Source organism: Meles meles, chromosome 6 (assembly GCF_922984935.1).
Source record: "Meles meles chromosome 6, mMelMel3.1 paternal haplotype, whole genome shotgun sequence".
Lineage (NCBI taxonomy): Eukaryota > Metazoa > Chordata > Mammalia > Carnivora > Mustelidae > Meles > Meles meles.
Window position 1 is genome coordinate 40,477,107 of NC_060071.1, and position 25,319 is coordinate 40,502,425.

The 25,319-nt window shown below is 37.2% G+C and overlaps 1 protein-coding gene across 1 annotated transcript in view; it reads right to left on the minus strand.

Annotated features, from left to right (window-relative positions):
• PRTG (protogenin) overlaps nt 1-25,319 on the minus strand; it is a 113,265-nt gene that overhangs the window by 37,999 nt on the left and 49,947 nt on the right. The window contains exons 3-11 of the mRNA XM_046007814.1: nt 19,242-19,386; nt 18,140-18,273; nt 16,433-16,570; nt 16,021-16,179; nt 15,244-15,403; nt 14,211-14,458; nt 11,866-12,030; nt 9,624-9,929; nt 8,717-8,905 (exon numbers count right to left, since the gene is read on the minus strand). Coding sequence (XP_045863770.1) covers nt 8,717-8,905; nt 9,624-9,929; nt 11,866-12,030; nt 14,211-14,458; nt 15,244-15,403; nt 16,021-16,179; nt 16,433-16,570; nt 18,140-18,273; nt 19,242-19,386 — 1,644 coding nt within the window. The remainder of the gene's footprint in view (nt 1-8,716; nt 8,906-9,623; nt 9,930-11,865; nt 12,031-14,210; nt 14,459-15,243; nt 15,404-16,020; nt 16,180-16,432; nt 16,571-18,139; nt 18,274-19,241; nt 19,387-25,319) is intronic.

Genomic DNA, 25,319 nt, shown 5'->3' on the forward strand with positions numbered 1-25,319 from the left:
CTGACTTTAAGACAACCATAAACCAAAGATCCAACAATCTTTCCCTTTATAAAACAGTAGGGTTTGTTTTTTTTAGATATGGGAACAATATTACCTTACCACTTTGATTTCTGAAGAGGGTCAGCACAAAGAAATTTCCAAATTTACTGTTTTGGTGGAGGTGTATATGTATATACAGATATGTTACACAGTGACTACAGTTCCCAAAAGTCAAGTATAAATTGATTAAAAGCAGCAGAATATGCTATTCTCTGAAGAAATCTTTATCATTTGTGTGCATGAAAATTGCCACGTGCAACAGGACCATAGCAAACACGGAATATAGGCTTATCTCTGAACCAGAAAGGAAGTGAAAAAACTCACAAAAACCTCTTTCAGGCAGTAGGCAGTTCTGAGCTACTTCATGTCTTACTTCTCCACATTATAGTTTACATACTACAACAGAAAGATCCTTCTAAACAAGTCTAATCGGGTCACACTGTCGTCAGACAGCAACGCTTCATCTCCTCCAGAGCCTGGTCTCCACACCTCCTGGATGTCCCACGTGAATTTCACCAGTCCCTGAGCATCTCCTGGCTTCTGCCCCTCCCTCTCTCAGAGCAGATTTACCACAAAGTTGTGAGAACTTTTTAATTTTCAGAACCCTTCACTTGTATGGAGCCTACACCTGCAGGGTAAGTCCAAGGCCCCATATCGATCATATACTTTTACATTATTTAATATACTTTTACATTATTTTTATGTTACTACATATTATTTTCTTAGGTCCCACCTAACCTGTACTTGCCCCTGCCTCTTTGCCTGACTAATTCTACTCACCCTTAAATCTCAACCTAAATGTTACTTCTTCCTGGAAGCCACCCCCATTCCAGCACTGAAATAGGTCAAAAGCACCTGCCGAATGTTGTCAAAGAGTTCGTCACCTGGTATTTTAGTTGCTTATTTGTTGGTCTTCCTCCTAGACGCAAATGCTATGACCATGTTTACATTAAATATGCAGTCCCTGAACTAGGGACGGCCATACAGTAAGCTTTGTAAGTATCTAAGAATGAAAGAACGACTTTGTCAATGAGCACTGAGTGACAGACAAAATACAGGGAGGAAGAACCTCAGCTGGAAGATTATACCTGAGAACCTGGGATTCATCCACTTCCTGGATGTCTGGGAAAAAAAAAATGCATCGATTGAAGGATGATACCATGAAAGGCCATGTTTCTTGCCCTGTGAAAACTGAGGAGTATGGGGAGATAGACTTGAAACAAAGTATGCAATAAAAAGTGCAGTGAAAGTAGACTTAAGGGAGGGCTTAGTGGTGACAATAATTAAAAACTATAATTGGCCTGACAATTGGGAGAGTCAGCAATATAGGAACTCAGAAAGCACAAAAACAAATTCTGAAAGGTTTCCAGCAAGAGTAACAAACTAACCCTAAAAATCTAATAACTTATAAAGAATATTGGCTATTTAGAAAAAATATACCAAGTCATCCAGACCAGTGTTTCCCAAGCTTCAGGGTGCATACAATCACATAATAATCCTGTTAAAACAGAGATTCTGATTCAGAAGATCTGGCAGGAGAGGGGACAAGGGAAGTCCAAAACTTCCAGATTTTGCTGCTGATCCTGGGACCACATTTTCAAGAGCAACGACACTAGAGTCTACACCTGGCAAGAGACAAAGGACACTACCTAAAGATACCTGCAGGCTGAAAGTGAGGGGATGGAGAAGCACCTACAATGCAAACAGAAGTCAAAAGAAAGCTGGAGTAGCAATACTTGTATCAGACAAAATAGACCGCATGGCTTAAGCCACAAAAGTTAATTTCTTGCTTCTGGAGACTAGGAAGTCCAAGATCAGGTCGTGGAAGTGTTCAGTTTCTGGGGAGAGCTCTCTTCCTGACTTGTGGACAACCAGCTTCTCACTGAGTCCCTGCACACATGGTAGAGAGAGCTCTGTTGTCTCCTCCTCTTCTTATAAGGGCGCCTGTCCATCACATTAGGGCCCCACCCTTATGACCTCACTTAACAGTTATCCCCTACTCCAAAGCCATCTTTCCATATCCAGTCATTATTAGGGATTAGGGCTTCAACATATGAATTTCATGAGGGCATGAATATTCAGTCCATAACACCCACAAAGCTTAAAATATTTACTATCCATCCCACTGCAGAAAAAGTCTGCCTACCCCTGGTCTAGATGTTGCTTCTCCAAGTGGGCAGGAATGCAAAGATTATTAGGCCCCACTCAAACCTATTAAATTAGTATCTGCATTTTTAATAAGATCCCTGGGTGTAGATACTAAAGTTCAAGGAGCACTAGCTTCTAAATCTACTGATCACAGTAAATCACACGAAAAAAAATTTTAAATATAGATTTCCAGGCTCCATCCGAGGAGGAGAACAATTTTAAAATTACAACAGCTAACATTTGTTGAGGACTTATGGTGCAGTTTTCTAGGAACCGTGTTAACTTTTATGTACATTATTTCATTTAAACTTCCTAATATTCTAAAATAGCTATTATTGTTATTATTATCACTACCTAAAAGGATTGGGCAAATAACAAGGATTTAATTTGCTAATACGTTACAGAGTTAATGTCAAGCAACAGACATGAAATTTACTTCACGGCTATTTTTCTTTTAGCTGTCAGTGCCAGGTGCCTCCTATAATAGGGCATTATAAATGATGTACCATGGGAATGACTGACACCATCTGAGATCACAAGAGGATTCCCAGAGGGTTGAAACTTAAAAGCTGGGGAAGATTTTTCCAAATGGAAAGAGACATATCTCCAATTTTGTCCAGGGAGTATCAGAAATATTTTAGAATGGCAGATAACCTTTCATTCAAGAGAGAGAATTTAAGGAAAGATCACCAGGTGACAGCACCATAATTTTTGTATAGTTCATACAGTTTCACAAGTCTATAAATATTTTGTCTTTAAACAGAGGTAGGTGCAAACTGTCAAATGAAAATCTGTCCTTTCCTTTGTTACTGTCTTAATATAACAGTATTTTTTTTTTTAGTAACAGGATTTTTAAAGAAATGGACACTGTTTCTTTTGAGGTATTGGTTTTTAAATTTTTCAAGTATTAAGATTCTAAAGTTTGAACTAAATAGCTATCATATGTGGTATGTTCAGATACTGCAGAAATATTTAAAAGTTTTTGCTCTCCTAGTAAATTAAGAAAAAATAGTTGAATATTTCTTAAAATTTGCATTGAAGTTTCAACATATTTTGGCTAGATAATAGATTAAACACAAGAAAGGGTAACTTAAAATATAATTAACAGAGAAATAAGTGAAATACAGTATTTTTACAATGTTTCCTTTGTTATAATTTGCAGTCCTACATTGTTAGTCAGTTTTCTGGCCTACAGGTAAGTGGGTTCCAAAATTATTCATGTGAGTTAAATGAATTTATTTTGTAATTCTTTGAAAGGAAGGAAAGGGAGAGTGCAATCAGACACTGTTCAGAGGAACTATTTCTACTAAAAGTGGAATTTAACAGTGATAAAGCATAGGAAGAACTGAAGAGAGGCAAAAAAAAAAAAAAAAAAAAAAAAGTGAGGTATGTCCCCAGTGATCTTGCCTGTGGTAAATGACAGCAATAATGTCCAGGAATTTCTACACCAATCCCTAAAAATGATCTGTTAACAAACAAATGCAAACTGATCTCACAGAAACCAGTGCTACTTTGTGAAGTCAACAGTAATCTGGGTGGAGTGCTTCACGATGCCTACGTTGATTATATGTTACTTTAGAAAACAGAAGAATCCTGGCATCCGTAATGATATTTGAGATGGTAGTTGACATCAAGCCACCAAACTATTTGAAAGGAAATTTTAGGCTAAAAGTCAGTATGCTAAGATATACTCGAAACTATACACAATCAGGAAGATTTGTTTATAAAATATGGTGTAGTTTTTTACTCTATCTTAAGGGGTGCAGCAAGAAAATTGCAAAACAGCCACAATACAAGGATTTTCACCTGTAGCATGTTTCCAACGATTCTTCTGAGTGTTCTCTAAGGCTTCCTTGTGTGAAAGGAAGGAGGGAACACAGTCTCTGAAAAGACTTTGGCCTGCCTTAAAACGTGACTTCCATATTTCGTAAACTGAGTGATTCTAGTTCTCTTCAAAACAAAATCACTATTATAGTGAGGTTCACAATGAACCCTCTCTGATAAAAGTAGTCTCTTTTATGCCACAAAATCTTGTCCTGTCTTGACTAAAGGAAAGATTACAACTCCCTCCAGCTACATGAGTTTGGCTCACCAGTGGTACCTCTTGATTTTCTTTCCTCAGATCAACCAAATCCTATTCTGTTATGGTAAAGGATAACACCCAGAAATCTGACTTAATTTTTACCATGTTTCCATACAAACTGGCTAAGAGACTCTAAAACTACTTGTCACTCAGGGATTGGTTTTTTTGTTTTTGTTTTTGGGGGTTTTTGGCCTCCTATTCCCCCCAATTAGGGGAATTCCATTTTGGATTTCTCAAAAAAAGATCGGTAAGTTTTGAAGGTGTGCAAGGAATCCAGGAACATTACTGACTTTAAATAGTTTGGATCTTTGTAATTGGTGCTGAATCCCATGCTCCCTAATCAAGCTTGCTGTGAAATGTTAATAGTACACATTCTTCAGCAAAATAGAAGATAAAGATTATCAGCGTCCCAAATGCTAAACAACAGACCATCTAAATAATCTCCCCTTTCCCCTTTATTATATAAATACTGAAAAATTAAGAAGTTTCTGACAGCTTATGAAAATAGTTCTCTTTGCAATTAGAAACTAACTTCAGAATTTGAAGGCCAATTTCTGAAATAAACAGACAAAATACAAATTATTGGGGCGCCTGGGTGGTTCAGTGGATTAAAGCCTCTGCCTTCGGCTCAGGTCATGATCCCAGGGTCCTGGGATCAAGCCCCGCATCAGGCTGTCTGCTCCGCAGGGAGCCTGCTTCCTCCTCTCTCTCTGCCTGCCTTTCTGCCTACTTGTGATCTCTGTCTGTCAAATAAACAAATAAAATCTTAAAAAAATTTTTTTTAAATTTGTTATTAGGGAATACAAGTATGTTATTAATTTTGCTTCTGTTTAATTGTGTGATAAACTTAATGAATGTTTTAAAATTCTGCTTAAAAAGGTAAACATGAGAAGTGTTAAGGGGAGAAAAACTGAATGAAAATCATCACAACAAAGATGCAAATCTTAAAGAAAACCTCAAAAAAACCACAATTTAGAACAAATCATATAAACATTTAATCACAAGCCAAATGCTTTTCTCCCAACCACCAAGCCATTTCTAATTAAAAGCAAACTGTGTATTTACAAATCATTAAACTAGAACAAATCAGCAACATCAAAATACCTCTACTGATCTACCATTATTTCTATTACACTAATAAGGACAAAATAATCTTTTCAGCCATTTTAAAAACAAAACATTCTACATCTCTGAACTGAACATTGAGGGTTTAGTGTAAAATGCTGTCAAACAACTTTAATTACTAAGTACAATTAAATTTAGTTAATCAGAACTTCAGGAGGAAAGTAAATCAAGTTAGTGTCTTTTGCTTTAATTTTTCTTGTTTTGAGCTGAGGTCACATCTGTTAAATCTTTTCATTTAGAACCACAACGCATTATTTAGAAAAATAATTTGTTAATTCTTGTTAAATGAATTGAAATACACAAATTCATTTCTTTCTTTTAGAAACAAAGAACTGTATGTGTTACCAAGGAGAATGTGTCCCAATAACATACTTTTTAGTTGAAAACTTAATTAGCAGAAGTAACAAAAGGAAGTATATTAGAGCATCAGAGAAGGGATTAGTATGAAAATGAAATTTTGAGACATCAGTTTGCTACTCAAATTGACACTGAATTAGCAAACAGAAGCATTTAAATTACATTTCCAAGCCTACTTAGTGAATCTAGTTCTAGTTAGAGCATCTTTAATGTACAAAAGCTCTGTGAAAGAAAGTATTCACCATGCAAGACACAGATAGGGTTCCCTTAACCTACTGCCCTCTGCACACATCACTCTCTGTTAAACAGGCAGCTACCACCAGATGCTCTTGCTAAAAATGGTCACAGATGGTCAGTTGTCCAGTTAACAGAACATACTGCCCTCCCAATAGAAAGTAAGAAGGGAAGGAGTGAGAGCTCTTAACACTTGCCTGCTCAGTGGGTTACTCACGGTCAACTTAGTATAAGCTCGGCTAGGCGTCAACAGTGTCTTTCTAAAAAAGAAGACTCTACAGACCCTACAACTCTCAAGATTAGAAAGGATTTTAAAGGTGAGCTAGTCAACAGCCATGCAATACTTAGATCTATACAACTGCATCTCTGCTGGTCAGCCCATTGCAGCCCTGGCTTGGGACCTCCAGAGGTGTGGAACCCGTTATCCAAAAAAAAGTCCCAAGGCTGAGATGGGAGTCCCCTGTTACCCTGCACTGCAATTACCCCAACTACTCAGTCTAATTCCAGTCAGGAAACATGAAGTTATTTTAACAGAGAGGCATACTGACTATAACAAAATAATTTCCCAGTGTATGCATTACACAGTGATTTTAAGCTGGATTACCCAAAACACATGGATTACACAACGGATTTGATAACATAAAAACACGGGCTGTAACAGATGTGATTTATTTTTAAAACACAGGAGGAAAGAAAAGTCCGTAGTACTAAAAGCTATTAGCTAGAGATTATAAAAAATTTCAACAAAGATCAATGGGTCTTCTTCATATTTATACGCACCTATAGAAAATGTTTAAATTTTAAAGCACTGTTTTGTTTTTAAGATTCCATTTATTTATTTGACAGAAAGAGGGAGAGAGCACAGCAGGGGAAGCAGCAGAGGAAGAGGGAGAAGCAGGCTCCCCGCTGAGTAAGGAGCCCTAGGTGGGACTGCATCCCAGGACCCTGGGATCATTACCCGGGCCGAAGGCAGATGCCCAATCGACTGAGCCACCCAGGCACCCCCAAAACATTGTTTTTAATTGACAAAGTTTTTTTTTTTTAAAGATTTATTTATTTATTTGACAGACAGAGATTACAAGTAGGCAGAGAGGCGAGGAAGCAGGCTCCCCCACTGAGCAGAGAGTCCGATGTGGGGCTCGATCCCAGGACCCTGGGATCATGACCTGAATGGAAGGCCGAGGCTTAACCCACTGAGCCACACAGGCGCCTCTTGACAAAGTTTTAATAAGATGTTTCTATAAACTTTTCACAAGCAGAGCATTACTCTGTTCTTCCCAATACATTATTCATTTGTTTAAAACAAGCTACCTATGTGTGTTCAAGAAGAGGGCTCCATGAACTTATTTTTTTGTATCTTCTACTTATTTTTATTTCCTTAACAGTGAAGGAATTGGAAATACTGAGTCTGATGTATGATTTTTCATCAGCAATTGTCCCAAATTCTGTTTCTTACTTGATTACTTAGTGCAACTCTTTTGAATAAAGGATAGGAAGATAGAAAGTAAGAGCATACTGAGAAACCTTAGCTAGAAATAAATGCTCCTGACTCTGGTGACAGGCTGGGCTAACATCACCTCTGCGTCAGTGGTTTTAAGGAAGGTCAGCCTGGAACATATGTAACTTCTCCTCATCATTTATAAAACTGTGTGACAGGGATCAATAGTGAAATTTATTTAAGCAAATGCAGATTAAATTAACATCCAAGACAATAAGATTAGAAGTAAAATGCCATCTGGAAAACTACAGTAAAGAACCAGAGGATGGGGTCCTATGTCCCTGCCTCTAAAAACAGACTCCCACCACTGCTTTTCACTGTGCTGGGTCTCAAGACTTCTGCTGTTTTCACAGGCCTGAAATAAGCAAATGGAGCTCTCCCCAGTGGGATCCCCGCATCTCCTCCCTTTCTGCACTCCAAAGGGTAGCCTTGGAGGAGGAAAGCCGGAGAGCACTGTAAGATTCTACCATGTGCAGAAGGTGCTGTAACAATTCAGCAGTAATCCAAAGTAAAGTTGCTGCTTTAACAAACAACTAAGAAATAACTGAGTATGCATTTTACACCTTAAGTATCTATCTGTTTATACCCAGGTACTTATTATAGACATAAGTTTCCTTACTTTCCATTAAACATGGTCACATGATGAAATTCTTCACTCAGCAATGATAAGACGAACAGAGAATAAAACGGTGTCTTTTGCAATTGTGATAAACCCAAACACAAGGCTGAATGCATTTTCTCTGGTGTGTCTGTGTCACAGCTACAAAAATAAATATGTACAGTGACATGGGTCATAATGTAAGAGCATTATTTTGTACATAATTTAAATATATTTTATATGTGAAAACAATGCACCTACATAGCGCTCTCAGGCAATTTCTAAGTTAATCATTGCCTATTTTCTGCTCACTTGGTGATACTGCTATTTTATGTACCCCATATACTCACCATAATTGATCAGTTCTCATTCTACCAGAAGTGAACTGCAGAAAGAAAAGTGGATGCCCAGAAGTGGGGGAAAGATAACACAGTTATCTGACCACTGACAAGTTTGCTCACGATGGTCAGTCAAAGGCCAGCCTGGACTCAAGCAGTAGGATATACACAGTGATTTCCTAAGGGCAATTCCCTTTTTACCAGTAAGTCAATTCTTCTGCCTTATATCCAAAAACTCTTTTCCCAGCTGGTCAGAGAGGAAGGAAATAACGAAAGCCCAGTATGGGCTCACTCACCTAAACCACTGAGAGTGTAGAGAAGGTCACTGGTATCTAAGAATATGGGTCCATTTTCCTGCTGCCCTTCTTCTTTGTAGTACAGCTTGTAGCCCTGAATGGTTGCTGTGTCCTCCGCATCTTGCTGCCACTTCACAGAAATGGCAGTGCAGTTCAGAGGCTCCAAATGTAACTCTGGAGACTTAGGGGCTAGAAAAATCCACCGGAAATGTATGCATAAAAAAATCTACAACTCGTGCAAACACACCCAGTTTTAAATGAACAGCTTCAAAAAAAATGCAATTCCAAGCAATCATACTTTAATTTTCAAAATTCCACAATGATATTAAACTTTGAGACAGAATTTTAAAAACCTTAAAAAAAACCCGAAGGTATATAAATAGGAACACAATACCATCTATACTTGAATATTTTTTTTTCAAAGAAACAATGAGGACTTCCTAATTTTGACCATCCATTATCCCTCTGTGTAGAACAGGCATTATTATTAATCAATGAACAACAAAAACCCCAGTCATGTTACACTTCACATTATTAAAAGAAGAGGGTCTAGGACTTCCTAGTCTATGGTCTTTCTGTTAAATGGATGATTTTAAAAAATATATGGCAATAATATTAATTAGGTCTCTATTAATATACAACTTCTAGTAATTCAATTTGATCTGGATTCAGCCATCTATGAAGAATTTGCTGAGCAAACTGACAGCGTAACCAAAGGTTTTACATACTATTGATCTCTATGTCAAAGGGGACTACTTAACAAAAAGTTGAAAATTACTTTCAGTGAAGTCCATGATCTGCGGAATATTTTCTTTCATAAAATACCATTTAAACATAACTTTGATTTTATAAAAGTAAGTTTCAAAAAAGTAAAAGTACTCTTCCTCAATAGCGTTTTGCGATTTACCTTTCACACTTGTAGCTTTGGGTGTCCTATGTGAGGTCCACACAGAGGACTCTCCCAGCCCCACCCTGGTGGCAGCAGTAATTCGCACCAGGTAGACACTGTCGGGTTTCAGGCCCTCCAAAAGGTACTCGTGCGTGGTCCCCGGGAGCTCTAGAACTTGGATGGAATTCTCAGTACTCAGGCGGAAGGACAGGCGGTAGAGGACCACCTGACCCCGTCGGTACTTGGCTGGAATCGGCAGCCAGGAGATGAGGATATCAGTGGGACTTCGACTCGTCAAACTGATTTCAGGAGGCCTCAGAGGAACTAGTCATGCAACAAAACAGGATGCTTATGAATACTTAGAATCAAAACTGTCAATCAGCACACCAGTATTTACTGAATTCTCTTAAGAGCATCACACAACATGATAAAGGAGAGATACTATCAGCCTTAAGCAGAGGTTTTCAGGTGAGGAGATCACAAACCAGAAAAAACGAAGGAAAAATAATTAGGAAGGATCAAGCATAGAGAACCAAAGAAAGCAAAGTGTCACTGAAAGTAAAAGCCCAGCATAGGGTTCCCTGACCAGCAGGGAACCTGTTTCTCCCTCTGCCTGCTGCTCCCCCTTGCTTTCTCTGCGATAAGTAAATTAAAAAAATCTTTCAAAAAACAAAATAGTAAAAGCTCAAGTCCTCCCTGTGGCTTCATCCAAAGCCCTATGTACTTACAGGGTTGCCTCCTCATGAATTCTGAGCAGGGAGCCCCATGCGGGACTCGATCCCAGAACTCTGGGATCATGACCTGAGCCAACAGCAGACACTTAACTACTGAGCCACCCAGGTGCCCCTAAAACAGAACAGACTCTTTAATGAAAGCTGAATTTGGAACTGAGCATCCAGATCAGTACTTTTTTTCATTTAATGAAACTCTGAATTTATAAGCATCTAAGTAAGTGGCATAATAGAGATATAAATAAGAGATCTGGGACCAAATAAACAAAGAAAGTGATATGAAAATTATCTACACAAAAATGTTTTGAAGGGCACCTGGGTGGCGCAGTCGGTTAAGCATCTACATTCAGCTCAGGTCATGATCCCAGGGTCCTGGATCAAACCCCCTGACACCCCGCTGAGCAGGGAGTCTGCTTCTCCCTCTCCCTCCCTCTGCCCCTCCCTCCACTTGTGCTCTCTCTCGTTCTCTCTAATTAAAAAAAAAAAAAAATCTTCGGGGCGCCTGGGTGGCTCAGTGGGTTAAAGCCTCTGCCTTCAGCTCAGGTCATGATCCCAGGGTCCTGGGATCGAGCCCCGCATCGGGCTCTCTGCTCAGCAGGGAGCCTGCTTCCTCCTGCCTCTCTGCCTACTTGTGATCTCTGTCAATTAAATAAATAAATAAATAATAATAATAATAATAATAAAATTAAATTTTAAAAAATCTTCAAAAAATATTTTTAAAACTAAGGGTGAACCATTCTGTGAGGATGAAAAACATCTGTAGAGGAAAGCAGTATAATTAAGAGTATGTTAAATCATTCCCTTTTCCCAGTGAAGGATACAAAAATGGGCCTTCTGGAGAGCCCCTGGAGAGAGAGAGAGGTGATGAATCAGGAGGAGAATCAGTCTCAGGACTTTCCTAAGGAATGGGATCTCCTACCATTATAAGAATATATGGAGGCCTGCCTTCTCAAAAGCACTCAACTTCCAATCCACAGTCTGTTACCAAACTGAACTATTACTTTCCTCCTTAAACAGAATAAACATATTATACCTAAAAATAGACTGACTGCTGATTTTTTAAGAATATTTTTTAACTGACAGTTTACTAAATTTCAAAAACTCGACCTCTGACCTCTCTTCATTATATATTTACTCATTATATTTACTGATGCTTAAAAAATTTCACATTTTGTTCCACTTGCTTAAAAAGAAAAACGTGCAATGTCAAGAAAATATTTCTTAAAAAGTCAATGTCCTTATAATTTAAACTAAGAAACTTGAAGAAATACAGTAATACAAGAATTTTATTATTAAAATTTATGTTACACATTATCAGTTATAAAAACTCTTTACCTAGATCATGTTACTGTCAAAAAATGAGGGTTAAATTTGAAATGGCAAACTACCCTGCTGGTAACCACACCTGTTTTTATTGTTTTTTTAACCAAAAAGAGGATATTTTCTCTAATTTAAAACACATTTATTCATTGAAATGGATTAAACATATTGATGTTCATACTTAAATGACACGGACTGTGTTTTCTTACCATCCTCTAAAGTATTCTGGGTCACATGGTCAGACATCTGGCTGGCTCCCATTGGCATATATGCCACAATGTAGAAAGTATAATTGCTAGCAGGTTCTAAGTCATCAATAATATAATGAGTTGTGTCATTTCCGATGACTACTTGATACTCTTCATTATTCAAACCTAGATTAAAGTATCAGTGTTTAAAAATTAGGAATATTCAGACAATAAAGTGAACGAGGCCAATTTCCCTTACTGTGAAACACTGATTCTCTGATCTAACCTCTGCTAACTTTTGTGACCCTTAAAAGTAAAAGTGATTTCTAAAAGTAACTATGTCTTGCTACAAATTAGTTTGAACTCTTCCCTAATAAATGAAACTGAAAATAATTAATCTCTTCTGAATTTGTTTTAAAATCCAGTCAAAACCCAGAGCAGAGACAATGTACAGAAGTAACACAGAAGAGCTTAAAGTTACAGAACTCTGTAGTTCATAACAGTGTTAAGTTTTACTTGCTTAAACTCATGCCTTCTTTTTTCTTTTATATATAAATGGAGAGACAGTAGGGAATGTAATGGCTCTGCACTTTATAAAAACAAACCAAACCAACAGTTGTCCTGCAAAAGGTGTTAAGTTTTACTTGCTTTAACTCATGCCTTCCTTTTTCTTTTATACGTACATGCAGAGACAGTAGGGAATGTAATGGCTCTGCACTTTATAAAAACAAACCAAACCAAACCAAAAGTCGTCCTGCAAAAGATCTCATTTTGGCTCTAGAGATTCTATTAAATTTGACTGACACAAGTTGTTCTTTTTATTTATACTGAAAGCAAAAGAACTGGGAGGCACGGAATGTGCTTCAAAACACTTTGTTCCACAACGAACTTTTTTTTCCCCCCAAAGAGGGAAAAAAAAAATTCTCAGCAATTCTTTATAAAATATGCATGGCAAGGTACAGAAAAGAATTTGTCTTTGTGGGATTTAATTCCTATGGCGCAAATTTGTAAAGTGCAAAGGCAGCTCCTGTGCTTTGAGAACAATTCATAGTAAATGCACGTCAACTTCATCAAAATGCTCTAAGACGAAGGCCCTTCTCCCCCACACTGGATTTATAAACAAAACAGAAGGCAAATTCCACTATTAAGTTTTCCCACATTTCTGAATTAACTTGATAGCATTTTAATTAGACAAGATTACAGCCATTTCACAACAGACTGGCTAATGGCTCGTTAATTAGGAACTGCATAGTACGATTTCTGACCTACCAAACAAGGTCCTTGAGTTCGAATTAAAAAGCCTTGTTCTGTCCTTGAATAGACCACTGAGCCACATGTGGAGGCTCTAATGAAACAACCATAATAGCGAACAAGAGTGGTCTCCACCAAAACCAGCATTCCTTTTACCTTCCTAAATCACTAAGAAGGGAATTAACATACTCCAACAGGCTCAGTTAGACTTTCATTCTTCTTGCTAACACAACTCCTGATTTAAATTCAAAATATTCCTTTTAAAATACTACTTCGAAGTACAAAAAACAAACAACAACAAACCACCTGTTTCCATGAACAACTTTATCATACCATCATTTTTGGGTGCTGGGGTTTGTTTTAATGTCTACTGCATAAAATCTAGACTGCGTGCACAATTAAAACTTGTAAATTCTGTGGTTTCTATGAGAGATCAGTAGAGAAATCTCTAGGATTTCTAAGTTGCTTTCCTTTCCCTTTTTTTTTTTTTTTTTGGCCAGAAGAAAATACTAGGGCAAAAAAGATTACCAAAAAATGGAATTAATATTTCTGAATAAAAATTTTAAGGCAGATCTGATTCCTAGTTTTATATAAGAAATGACATATCAATAAAGACAGTCCTGTTCAATATTCAAGGTTCTAAATGGTTTCAGGAAGCATTCAAAACATATAAAATCAATTTATGGGGATCTGATAATGTGTACTTCCCCCCTTAAAAATAACATGCTATAGTGACCATAATTTACCATATTATTTTCTGAGTCAGTTACACCAGTGTTCCTATGTAACTGCATACTTCAATTATTACAGAATTTATATCTTGGCTGGAATGAAATTCATCACTCCACCACTTTGTAATTTTCAGCAGGCAGAGATGGTACTTACTTCTAAACATAAAAATCTTAAACTATACATATATATACAAGGTATACAATAATAAGAACATTTAGCAAAAAAACTGATATGTGGGTGATAGATTATTTTACTAAAAGAGATAAATACTACAGAACTTATATCCAGAAAAAAAATTTTTCTGGATTCTGTAAGATGTCACTCATACTGAAATTACTGACAAGAAGTAGCAGTTGAAAATAAATACTCCTCAAATTGCTTACCTTCTGCTTTCATGTAGTGCACAGAATAAGCAATGACTTTGTCTGAATTATAAAGTGGCCTCTCCCAAGCCAAAAGGATCGCTGAACTGGACATGGTTTCAGCATGCACATTGTAAGGAGCGCTGGGTCTGTCTTCTGACATTACTACGGTCAGTCTGGCTCTAGATAAAATAGATCCTTGGCTGTTCTCAGCCATGCACTGATAAATAGCATCATCTTCAGGAATAATCTGGTTAATTACCAATTTACTGAAGAAAGAAAAAATACTTCTATGAAAAATGCTAAGAATGACATAAAAATACATTTAAACTATTGTTAAATTCACTCTCATTTTAAGTGGCAAATGTTTATACTAAGAACAAAAAATTGTGTAGTCAACCCTACTGAAAATCTGAGTTGCTTAAAATTACTCTTATTTTCTGAGTTTAATTAGTAATAGTGATACCCAAATCCTGTTTGCTTTAGGTGAGTGACTAATCTCTTTTTTAAAATTTGGCTTTTATAAGAAAGTATATTACTCTGTAATAGCATCTAACTTATATAACTTTGCAACATTACATAAATTCAGATAAGCAAAAATTTTAAAGTTTTGTTAAACATATGGCAATGTTACAAGAAGATTCATATTTATACTTAAAAAAAGGAATTCTTAAAATCATTAAGTTTTAGCTGTGGAAAAATTCCTTGAGATTTGAATATTTCCTTCTTAGTTTCTCTTTTTATCCATAAAGGAAGAAGGAACTGAGACCCCAAAGGCATAATATGCTTGCTAGTATTAGCTATTAACTTATCAGGACGAGTACCCAAGTCTAGGGGACTGTCCATCATTTATTTCATTATAATCTACCACTTCCATGATTCATATAAAACACAGAAGAATCTATGGCGTGCTGATGTTATAATCTTAACTTCTCTTTTATTTTAGTTTAAAATACCAAGATAATTTAGATATTTGATATTACAACCAGTTCACGTAACAATTATGAAAGCCATTATATGTTCTCTAAAAGAGTAGCACAATAGCATAGCCCACCTGTTGTACATTTTAATTCTCCCATTTGAATGTATCTTCCTCCCGTTTTTCAACCATGACATTTTGGGTGAGGGGATTCCTTCTGCTTGACATACAAATCGAGCAGTGCCAGCTCGAGGCCTTGTTAAACTTTCTGGCCATTCAACAAACGAAGGTGGAGCTATTTTTAAAGAAACAAGAAAAGAAAAAAATTTCCATATCCCCAAAACAGGAATGATACAAATAGTCAAGGAAGAGTCTGGCAAATGACTCAAGTCCCACCCTTGAAAATATTTAACATTTGGAGCCTCTTATCCATGCTCTACCTATATCTATCCAGATGCCTTTTCTCAGCATTGCTCATTTAGATGTCCACTCCCCCGAGGTTTTTCCTATTGAGAACCTCTGTGTCAACACGCTAAAAATATGTACACCATAGTCCACCTTAACTAAGCCCAATAATATACAGTCACTTGTGAGTGCCCACAACCAACAGATTAAAATTTTAGATTGGTAAATGGATATGTGGATTTGCTGGTGGGTAAACAAAGACATAAAAGTGATGCTTAAATAAGAAGCAACATAATGGTATGCCGGCAAACAGGAGGCATGATAATTACATTTTAACCCAGGGCTTTAATTTTCTCCTAAAATTCATTGTTGGATTACAATATTTCATATCAACTTTCATATCAACGCTACAAAACTCAAGAAAGGCATAAGTAAGCAATGAATGAGATAAAACAACAAATGTTAAAATACAAGATTCTCCTGAATGCAGAATGAAATAAAACATACCTAAGACAGTTAAGGTTGCCATGGCAACTGTAAAGTTGCGCGTGCCTGGGGTTGTGGCCCGACAAACATATACTCCAGCGTGTTGCAGCTTAACATCAGATATCATGAGATTACCGTTTCCAAGTACCCGAGTATTAAAGACATCAATGGACTTGTGATCTATTTCCAAGAGAATACTTCAGTGAAAATAATGTAACATAAGATCTAAAATTATGCCAAAAGATCATTATCTAATCATACCATAAAAAAGTATAAAATTTGCTACACAAAAACCTTTTCTCTACACACTGAAATGCCATTAAGTTAAAAGCTACTTAAATGACAAACATGTGTTTTGCATATAAAATAAACATTTTATCAGTTTCTTTAGAATGAACAAAGTTTAAAGACTCCTTTCCTGGAGAAAACTTACCAAGGCGGCTCCAAGAAATGATTGGTTTGGGATTTCCTGTGGCCACGCATTCCAAAACAACCGTCTGATGAAGAGACGTTGTTATGTTCTGTGGGCCTGCTATAATGGTTGGTGTGTAGAAGGAATTAGACTCTTTAGCTTTGAGGAGGAAAAGGCACAATATGAGAACAAATTACAAATAAGATATAATAAGTGAAACAAGTTAAAATATCCTTAAGTTATTCACTTAAAAAATAATGTTAGTGAGATTTAACTCACATAATAAGCAAGTCACCATTTTGATGATATTTTAATGATTTTTAGTATTTTCAGAGTTGTGCAACTATTACTACAATTAATTTTAGAAAAATTTTATTCCAAAAATAAAGAAACACCACATCTATTAGCAATCTCCTCTCCCTAGCCTGGCAACCACTAATCTTTCTGTCTCTCCAGATTTGCCTGTTCTAGACATTTTGTAAGAAAGGAACCATATATTTTATGATCTTTTTTGTAACTGGCTTCTTTTCACTTAGCAAATGTTTTCAAGATTCATCTGTGCTGCAACGTGTACCAGTATTTCATTTCTTTTTACTGAGTAATAATAACAGAATAGAATTTAATTATATGGACAGAACACATTTTATTTATCCATTCTTCAGTTGATGGACATTTAGTTGTTTCCGTATCATTCACTTTTAATTGAGGCTCAAACATTCATTTAATCCTTTCACTAATCTTGTTGAGAATTTATGGGACAGTAGGGAGAAGAGAAGAAGTGTTGGAGTGCTTTTGTCTTTAATCTTTTATACCAGAAAGCTAACAAATACTACCTGATGTTAAAACATAGCGTTAAAAATACAATTTCAGTTTCTCAATGTTTTCCAAAGAGATTTTTTTAACCTCCAAGGATCTTTTAGGAAACTTGTGAAAAACAAACATTCTTATGAAGTTCAACAATGTCTTCAGTCCAGATTTTCTTCCACTATATTCAAGTAAATTTACATTATTTAAAAATAAAAACTAGTATCTATGTGTAATTCCATTTTAATAAGACACATATTTCTTTCTGCATCTTCATCTCTTTGGCTAGTTTCCCTTCTAACTACATTCATGTATGGCAAAATACAGAAATTATGTTCACTTAAAGTTAACAATGATAATTTCTGGGTACTGGAGGTGGAGATATTTTTAAACTTCTATCTGCACATTTTTACATGGTTTAATGTAAAAGTTTTCCTTTTTATACTTTTATAGACATATAATATGCCTATATTATATACATTATATGTCCATATTTAGATTTACACATACTATATTGATATTAAATATTAAATATTAGATATTATATAATCTTTATAATAACCATGTATCATTTTTATAAATGCAAATTATAATTTTTCTTAAAACAACAAGCAAAAAAATACCAAACTAGAAATACATCTTTATTGACAATGGATAGTTTGGGTGGAAATGGATAATTGTTTTTCTCTTTTCACATTTTATATTTTTACAAAACAAATATTCATTCTTTCTTAAAGATGTTGACGTAACTTAAAACAAGCTGGGCTGTGAAAGAAGAGGTGCCTAATGAGAATAAAAATGACCATTTCCAACTAGATAACAATAATCTAAGTGAAATTACAGTACTATTTTATGGCATACTATTACAGCCACAAAAGAAAAATAGTTGGGCCAATAAAAGCTGAAGTCACTTTGGCGTGGTACCTGGAATCACCGTCAGAGAGGCTTCCATACTTTTACGTCTGTGGGCTACAGTAGCAGCAGCGCAACGATAATTTCCAGCATCCTTCTGGCCAACATCATAGATCTGCAGTACTCCTGTTGGTAAGGCAGTTATCCTGTTACAAGAAGAAAGGGGATTAAATTCTTTGTAGTGAGATTTTATATTTTAGCATGTATTCTATGATTAATATATTCAACCTTTTTTAAAGTGCCAGACTGTTTAAAATACTTACATTTTAAAGACCATTTAAAATACTAGCTTGACTCAACTGTTTTCATTTGGGTCACTACAGCTCTCTGAAACATGCATAACTACGCAGTATGTGGTTTGTGAAATCTACCAGTCTGATTTTATACAAGTTACATTTGACATTATAGCTTATGTAACTGCTGGTCTAGAGCTTAGAATGATTTTTTTCAAATCCTGATGTCTTGCCTATTAAAATAGATGTATTCTCCAAGATATACCTGAATCTAAGTATTTTTTTAAAAAAAAGCTTTTTTGAATAACATTTTCCATCTCAGCATCTTACCATTTTAGCAAACGATTTTTACCTACTTTGGAATACTGCTACTCATGAGGACAGAAATCAGACTTTATGAAGTTGCTAGTAAGTTCTTGATCCTTAAACCTCAACCACCTGCAGATCACTGGGGGTGTGTGTGGTGGGGCCAGAGGAGACTGGAAGTGGTAGGTGGAGACAGAATGGGCAGCTACCAGGGTATATAGGAGACCCCCAAAGTAGGAGTGCTAGTGCCACAGTAAAGGTCTAATTTGGTTTCCTAAATCCTTGGGCGGTAAAGCAGGTGCTCAGGTAGTCCTATGATTAGAAAAGTTGTTTGAGGAAAGCAACAAAGCAATAAGATAGGTTATTTGAATTATGATCTAAACCAAAACTCAGAAATTATTCCCCATGTGCCAAAGACTGATGATCTAATTGTTTCCCTAAGTTTGAAATGTCTTAAAGAGGTTGGTAATTACTATTGTAAATGAAAATAAGCTCCATAATGGTTTTACCCCTGTAAGTCTCACGATGCCTTCATTACTCCTGCATCATCTCCAATGACGAAAAGCTGCATTTACCTGTCCATAGTTACAGGCAGAGTTGTCCGATTTAACTCCCATGTGATGACTGCAGGAGGGTTTGAGGAAATCTTGCATGCAAATCTAGCAACTCCACCTTCTTGGACCGCAGTAGAAATCGGCTGAACTTCAAATGTAGAGATCGCTATAAGATAAAGTTTACAAAGTTAGAATAAGTACAGGTACTACTACAGGTACTGTACTTGGAAATAACATTCTGCTAGATCTTATCAGACTTGAACTCCTGCCAGACGTAAGACTGACCCAACTTAACCAGCACAAAGATAGTTTAGACCATGATTTTGGAAAAACAACGGACAGCGGCCTAGCTCAGGGAACCTGGTCTTTACCAGGATGAAATTCTAAATAAGTTCTCAAGAAACTTACAACCCATTTGAAGAAAAAAAAATACAACTGAAACAAAATAAACAATTAATGATACGTAATCACATACCGTTTTTGTGTGGTATGAACTTCGCATACTACTATATTTCAGAGAAGAGGGAAATCAAGAAAGACAAATTAGATAGGTAAAAACCATTTACAGAGATTGGATTTGAAGATTCAGTTGGGTTTGGATGGAAGGGGGGAAAAAAGACATTCCAGGTGACAGGGAAGCAAGCACAGAAGAAATGTGTAGCCTCTGTTTATAGGATTGTAAGGAAACAGCAAGAACTAACTATTGCAGAATATTTCAGATTAAGGGATCATGGAAAAGGGGAAGGAGACTAGAGATAAAGCAGATCTGTACCATGACACAAATTAAGACATCACTGAAAATTTTTAAGCAAAGGACAATAGTAGTTCTGATAATAGCTGTGTTTGGGAGAAATCAGCCAGGCATGGATATAGAGGATGGAGTGGAAAAAGGAGAGCCTCAAGTCAAAAGACCAACAGGCTGCTTAAACAGGAATGACAGACCTGGGTGGTGGCGGTGAGAATGGTGAGATTCTACAGATATCTCAGTGGAAACAAAGGCTCGGTTCTCACTGGACACAGACATGTCACTCTGTGTTTGGAATCCGATGAGGCTGGTATTGATGGAGCCGAATGAGAAAAGAGAGAAAGAAGACAAATGGTGTGTGTGTGCCTGACAAATTAAAGGTAGAGAGACTCAAGAGACTATTTTTAGTCTCATGTATTTCCTAAGTGGAGATAAATCTCCAAGTGTTGATATTTCTAGAGATAATTCTTCTTTCTCTTTCTAGGAGGCCTCCAGGAGCCAGTCATCAGTGTCCACGCTTTTACATTCTGATAGAGTCCAGACTCCAGATAACACTGTGGTTTTCTTTCCCTCTACTATTTTTTGGGATATAAAGGTCCCCAATGGTGGTCTTACTCCCCCCTCTGCAGACTCCAGTTCAATATGCATACATATATACGTACGTGTGTGTGTGTGTGTGTGTGTGTGTTTATAGTTTATCAACAAAGTGAGGAGTCATGAAGAAGAAAAGCAGAGGGAGTAAGGTCTACTTACTTATGCTTCATTAGACTGGGAAGGGTAAAAAGTGACAGAAGACTACATATTCTACCTTAGACTTACTTTCATTGACCTGTAAATGGATCACAAGACTTTAGAGGTATAAGACAAAGCCAGTGAGTAATAATGGTGAAAATACTCGGGAACATCTTCTTCCAAAAAGCAGATGGGGGTAGAGTAATACCTTATGTGTGTATGTAACCACAAATTTCTGCTTCCTCAAGAACAGTGGTTCTCACACCACTTTTGTCAGTGGGTAACAAAGTCAAGACCATTTTCATGATCATCGTCATCTGCCTTTTCACTCATTTCTTGAGTGTATCATGTGATGGATGATACTGTAACAGACTTAATGCAGAAGGAGATATGCCTGATTTATGAAGCATTAATTTCTCTTATTGATCCCATATTCACCTTGTCCATGATTTCTTGGGGGGGGGTCTTAACTATATTTAACATTTCTCACTTTCTGGTCCCTTCTGAAAATTCAACCTGCTGGGAAAATGATTTTTCCTAAAGAAGACCAAGCACAATACCCTTTGGGACTCTCATGAGTACCTCTGAGATGAAAGAAAAAAGAGGCATTCATGATTCCACAATAAAAATACGTTGCCATCCTTCTGTCTATAACTCCTCCACCTCAGGCCCAACCCCATTCTTTTCCCTCACCTCTGGGAACCTGAGGCATTTGCTTCTCTCTCTCTCCTGCATATTCAAATTCTTTTCCTGAATCCTTCCTTCCAACTATAAGAGTGATTAGGTTTTTCCAAATCTCAAAACACAAAAAGAACTAAACTCCAGACATCTCTTTATGGCATGTAACCCTCTAAGCGGCTATCTACCCTCTCTCTTCCCCATGGCATTAAAACTTTTCTAAAGAGTAGCTGATGTTAGTTGCCTCCCCTTCTTCCTCTCTGACTTTTTATCTCGAACATCTCACCTGCCTTCTTCTCCTATTATTTTATTGAAACAGTGTCAATGACATTGCACACTTATTTCTTCCACACTTTCTTATCTATTTCTCTGATTCCTCCTTCCAGTCTCCCTTTTCAAGGGTGCTCCCTCCTCCTCTGCCTTTCCTTCCAGAGATTCCCTGCTCTTTTCTCTCCCCAGATTCTCTTTGGGGGATCCCATCCACATTCAGTTTTCAGTGACATCCATTTCTTGCAGCTGATTCCCCAAAATACATCTCTGGCTTAGATCACCATCCCCAGGGCTTCATACTCATGGCTCCAACTGCTACTGGACACCTTCACCTGGAATTTTAAAAAGGTACTTCCAACTCATCAAGTCCAAAATGAAATCCTCTTATTTCCTCCAAGTCTATGTCTCTACTTAAGCTTATCACACAACTATCCAGATACTCACCTGAGCTAGACACTATTAATTCCCTCTCCTACACTCTCATTCACTTGTTCCCACTGATATTAACTCCTGAACACATGTCAGATCCACTCCTGTGTTCCTCTTCCAACATCTCTCACTGAAACCACTACGAAAGTCCCTTATCTGGTCTTCTTACTCCCATTTTTCCTCTTCCCAGCTTCAGAAACATCCTCTAAATGTACATAAGTATGTGATATGGCTGTGCTGGGCTCACAAGCGGTTTCCATCTATTAATTCAAAGGCTTCCATAGGTCAACCCATTACTGCTAAAAACCAAAAAAGGAATAATCTCATAGAAAATGTGATTCCAGGGCGCCTGGGTGGCTCAGTGGGTTAAGCCGCTGCCTTCGACTCAGGTCATGATCTCAGGGTCCTGGGATCGAGCCCCGCATCGGGCTCTCTGCTCGGCAGGGAGCCTGCTTCACTCCTTCTCTCTCTCTGCCTGCCTCTCTGCCAACTTGTGATCTCTCTCTGCCAAATAAATAAATAAAATCTTAAAAAAAAATGTGATTCCAATTTTAAATGTCAAAAAGCACTGTGCGTTAGCAACCAAACCCTCCTTCTAAGTCTTTAAACTTCTTAGCCAAATTATCAGAAAAAGTGAATGTATATATCCTTGCTACATCAAAAGGGACAAATAGCTTTCTTTATGCCAACTACATGTTTTTAATTCTTTTTGGCTGAGTACATTCTCAATAAACAGATTTACTGGCTCCTTTCTGCAAAAAGGAAAAGTCAGTTGACATCAATTACTCCAAACCAAACTGTTTATATGGTAAGCATGCAGCAGTATTTAAAAAGTCACTTTCATGTAGTTATATTTAAAAAATACTGAATAACTCTGCAATTAGAGATACACATTATAACTGTGACACAAGCATTTGATTTCCACGAGTCACACAGTATCAATCCCATTATCTGTATAATCACATCATTCATTTAGTTTGTAGTTTACCCATGCTGGCAGGCTCTGAGTCATGTAATTATTCATCAATAATGGGCCAGATGAACTATCGCCCCAGTCCAGAAAAGGATTTTAATTACACCTATTTTAGAAATATTTTAGGCTAAAGTAATCTCTTCTAAGTTCATTCGTTCATTCAACGAACGTTCATTCAGTGTCTAGCATATTCTAGGTGTCAAGGATCCAATAATGAACAAAACCAACAGAGGCACCACCCTCAGGGATCTTCGTCTAACGATACAGAAAAGCATTCAACTAAATTACTATGCAAGCATACAACTTCAAACTGTGAGAAATGCTCTCAAGGAAAAATACCAAGCATTATGAAAGCACATAACAGAGGTTACAATAATGAAAGAAATAATAATAGTCAAACATATTTTATTGCCAGGCAGTGCTTTAAACGCATTATATAATTTATTTAAACCCCACAGACATTATTACCCCAAATTTCAGTTGAAGAAACTGAAGCACAGGGAAATTAAGCACCTTACTCAAGGTTCTGCAGCTAGTGAACAGTCTCTGGATACCCGATGTGAATCCTCTCATGAAATCCCCAACCTTCCTACTGAAGACAAAAATTACTGGTTCTAATCCAAGCAACTCTACTGCTCTGGTCTAAGTTAGTATGCATTGACTTTTGAGTTGGATAAGAATCTGTGTTAAAATCCTAAATTTCCAAAACACAGTAACACCTTTAAACCCCTGTGTACTAGGATAATATTCTGAAGCGAAGGCTCTCGTCACAAGCAGGAGTACCTCTATCTCTAGGAACCCATGAAAGATAAGAGAGACAGGAATGCATGCAAATTGAGTCTACTACCTCAGTCTAACATTTCTTTAGAAATCAAATATATTTTTTAAAAAATCTATATGAAGGGTGTGTAGGTGGCTCAGTCAGTTGAGTGTCTGACTCCTGACTTCGGCTTTGTCACGATCTTGGGTCGTGGAACTGAGCCCCATGTAGGACTCCATACTTAGCATGGAGTCTGCTTCAGATTCCCTCTTCCATTTTGTCCCTCTTCCCCTTGAAATAAATAAACAAACAAAATCTTTAGAAAGTTTAAAATATATTTGAAAAACAGTTTACCTAGTGGGAATTGCTAGCTATGCCTACATTCTTATTCTCCTAGTTCTAAGTTCACATACATTTGAACATCAGAAAGCCAAATACTTGGAGAACCATTAGAGGTAGGGAGACCATTTAGGAGGCTATCAGAACAGTAGACAAGAGATGGGCTGTGGGCCTGAATGATGCAGGAGATTATGGAATGGAAGGGAGGGCACATATAAGAGATGATATACACAGAACACCATGATTTGGCCATAAGGTGTTCAAGGGAAAGTGAGGGAAGGATCCAAACAGTTGAGGTTTCTGGGCTACGTGCCTGGAAGGCTGGAGTACAGTGTGGTACCTGCACAGGGAATGAGGAAGAAGAGCTCAGATGCACTGAAGAATCACCATTACAGACTCTCGTTTCCTCAGAATGAGAAGAAACCCAACATATTAAGGAAGACTGGGAAGCTATAAAACTTATAGAATAAAAGACCAGGACTTAATAATATAAACCTCAGGGGCGCCTGGGTGGCTCAGTGGGTTAAAGCCTCTGCCTTCGGCTCAGGTCATGATCTCAGGGTCCTGGGATCAAGCCCCGCATCGGGCTCTCTGCTCCGCAGGGAGCCTGCTTCCTCCTCTCTCTCTGCCTGCCTCTCTGCCTAGTTGTGATTTCTCTCTGTCAAATAAATAAAATATTAAAATAATAATAATAATAATATAAACCTCAAATACTTATCCAACCTGATTTTTTAACTGGTTCAGGTGGTCAAGATGTCAGGCAGTCATTAAGATTTGAAGAAAGACATCCATGAGTTTTTAGAACAGCAGCCTATAAAAATAGCAATGTATAACATGTAAAATTAGCAGAGAAAAGAATTTATTGTTTCTGAAGCTCTGTTGGAATGAGCTCAGGAAACACAGTGTTCACTGTTCTTCCAATTTAACTTATGATCATTTCTTGATGATAGAAGTTAAGGCAATAGAAAACTGAAGTAGAGAGCTAAGGCAAAACCTTAGCCTTAGCTGGTTTAAAGAAAATCAGGAATAAAATCTAAATAAACTACAGGACATAATTTAGGAGATAGAGGAGGGCAGTAAAGCAGTACAGCCTTGCAGTTAAAAGCGCAGATATTAGGGACGCCTGGGTGGCTCTGTTGTTTAGGAGTCTGCCTTCGGCTCAGGTTGGGGTTC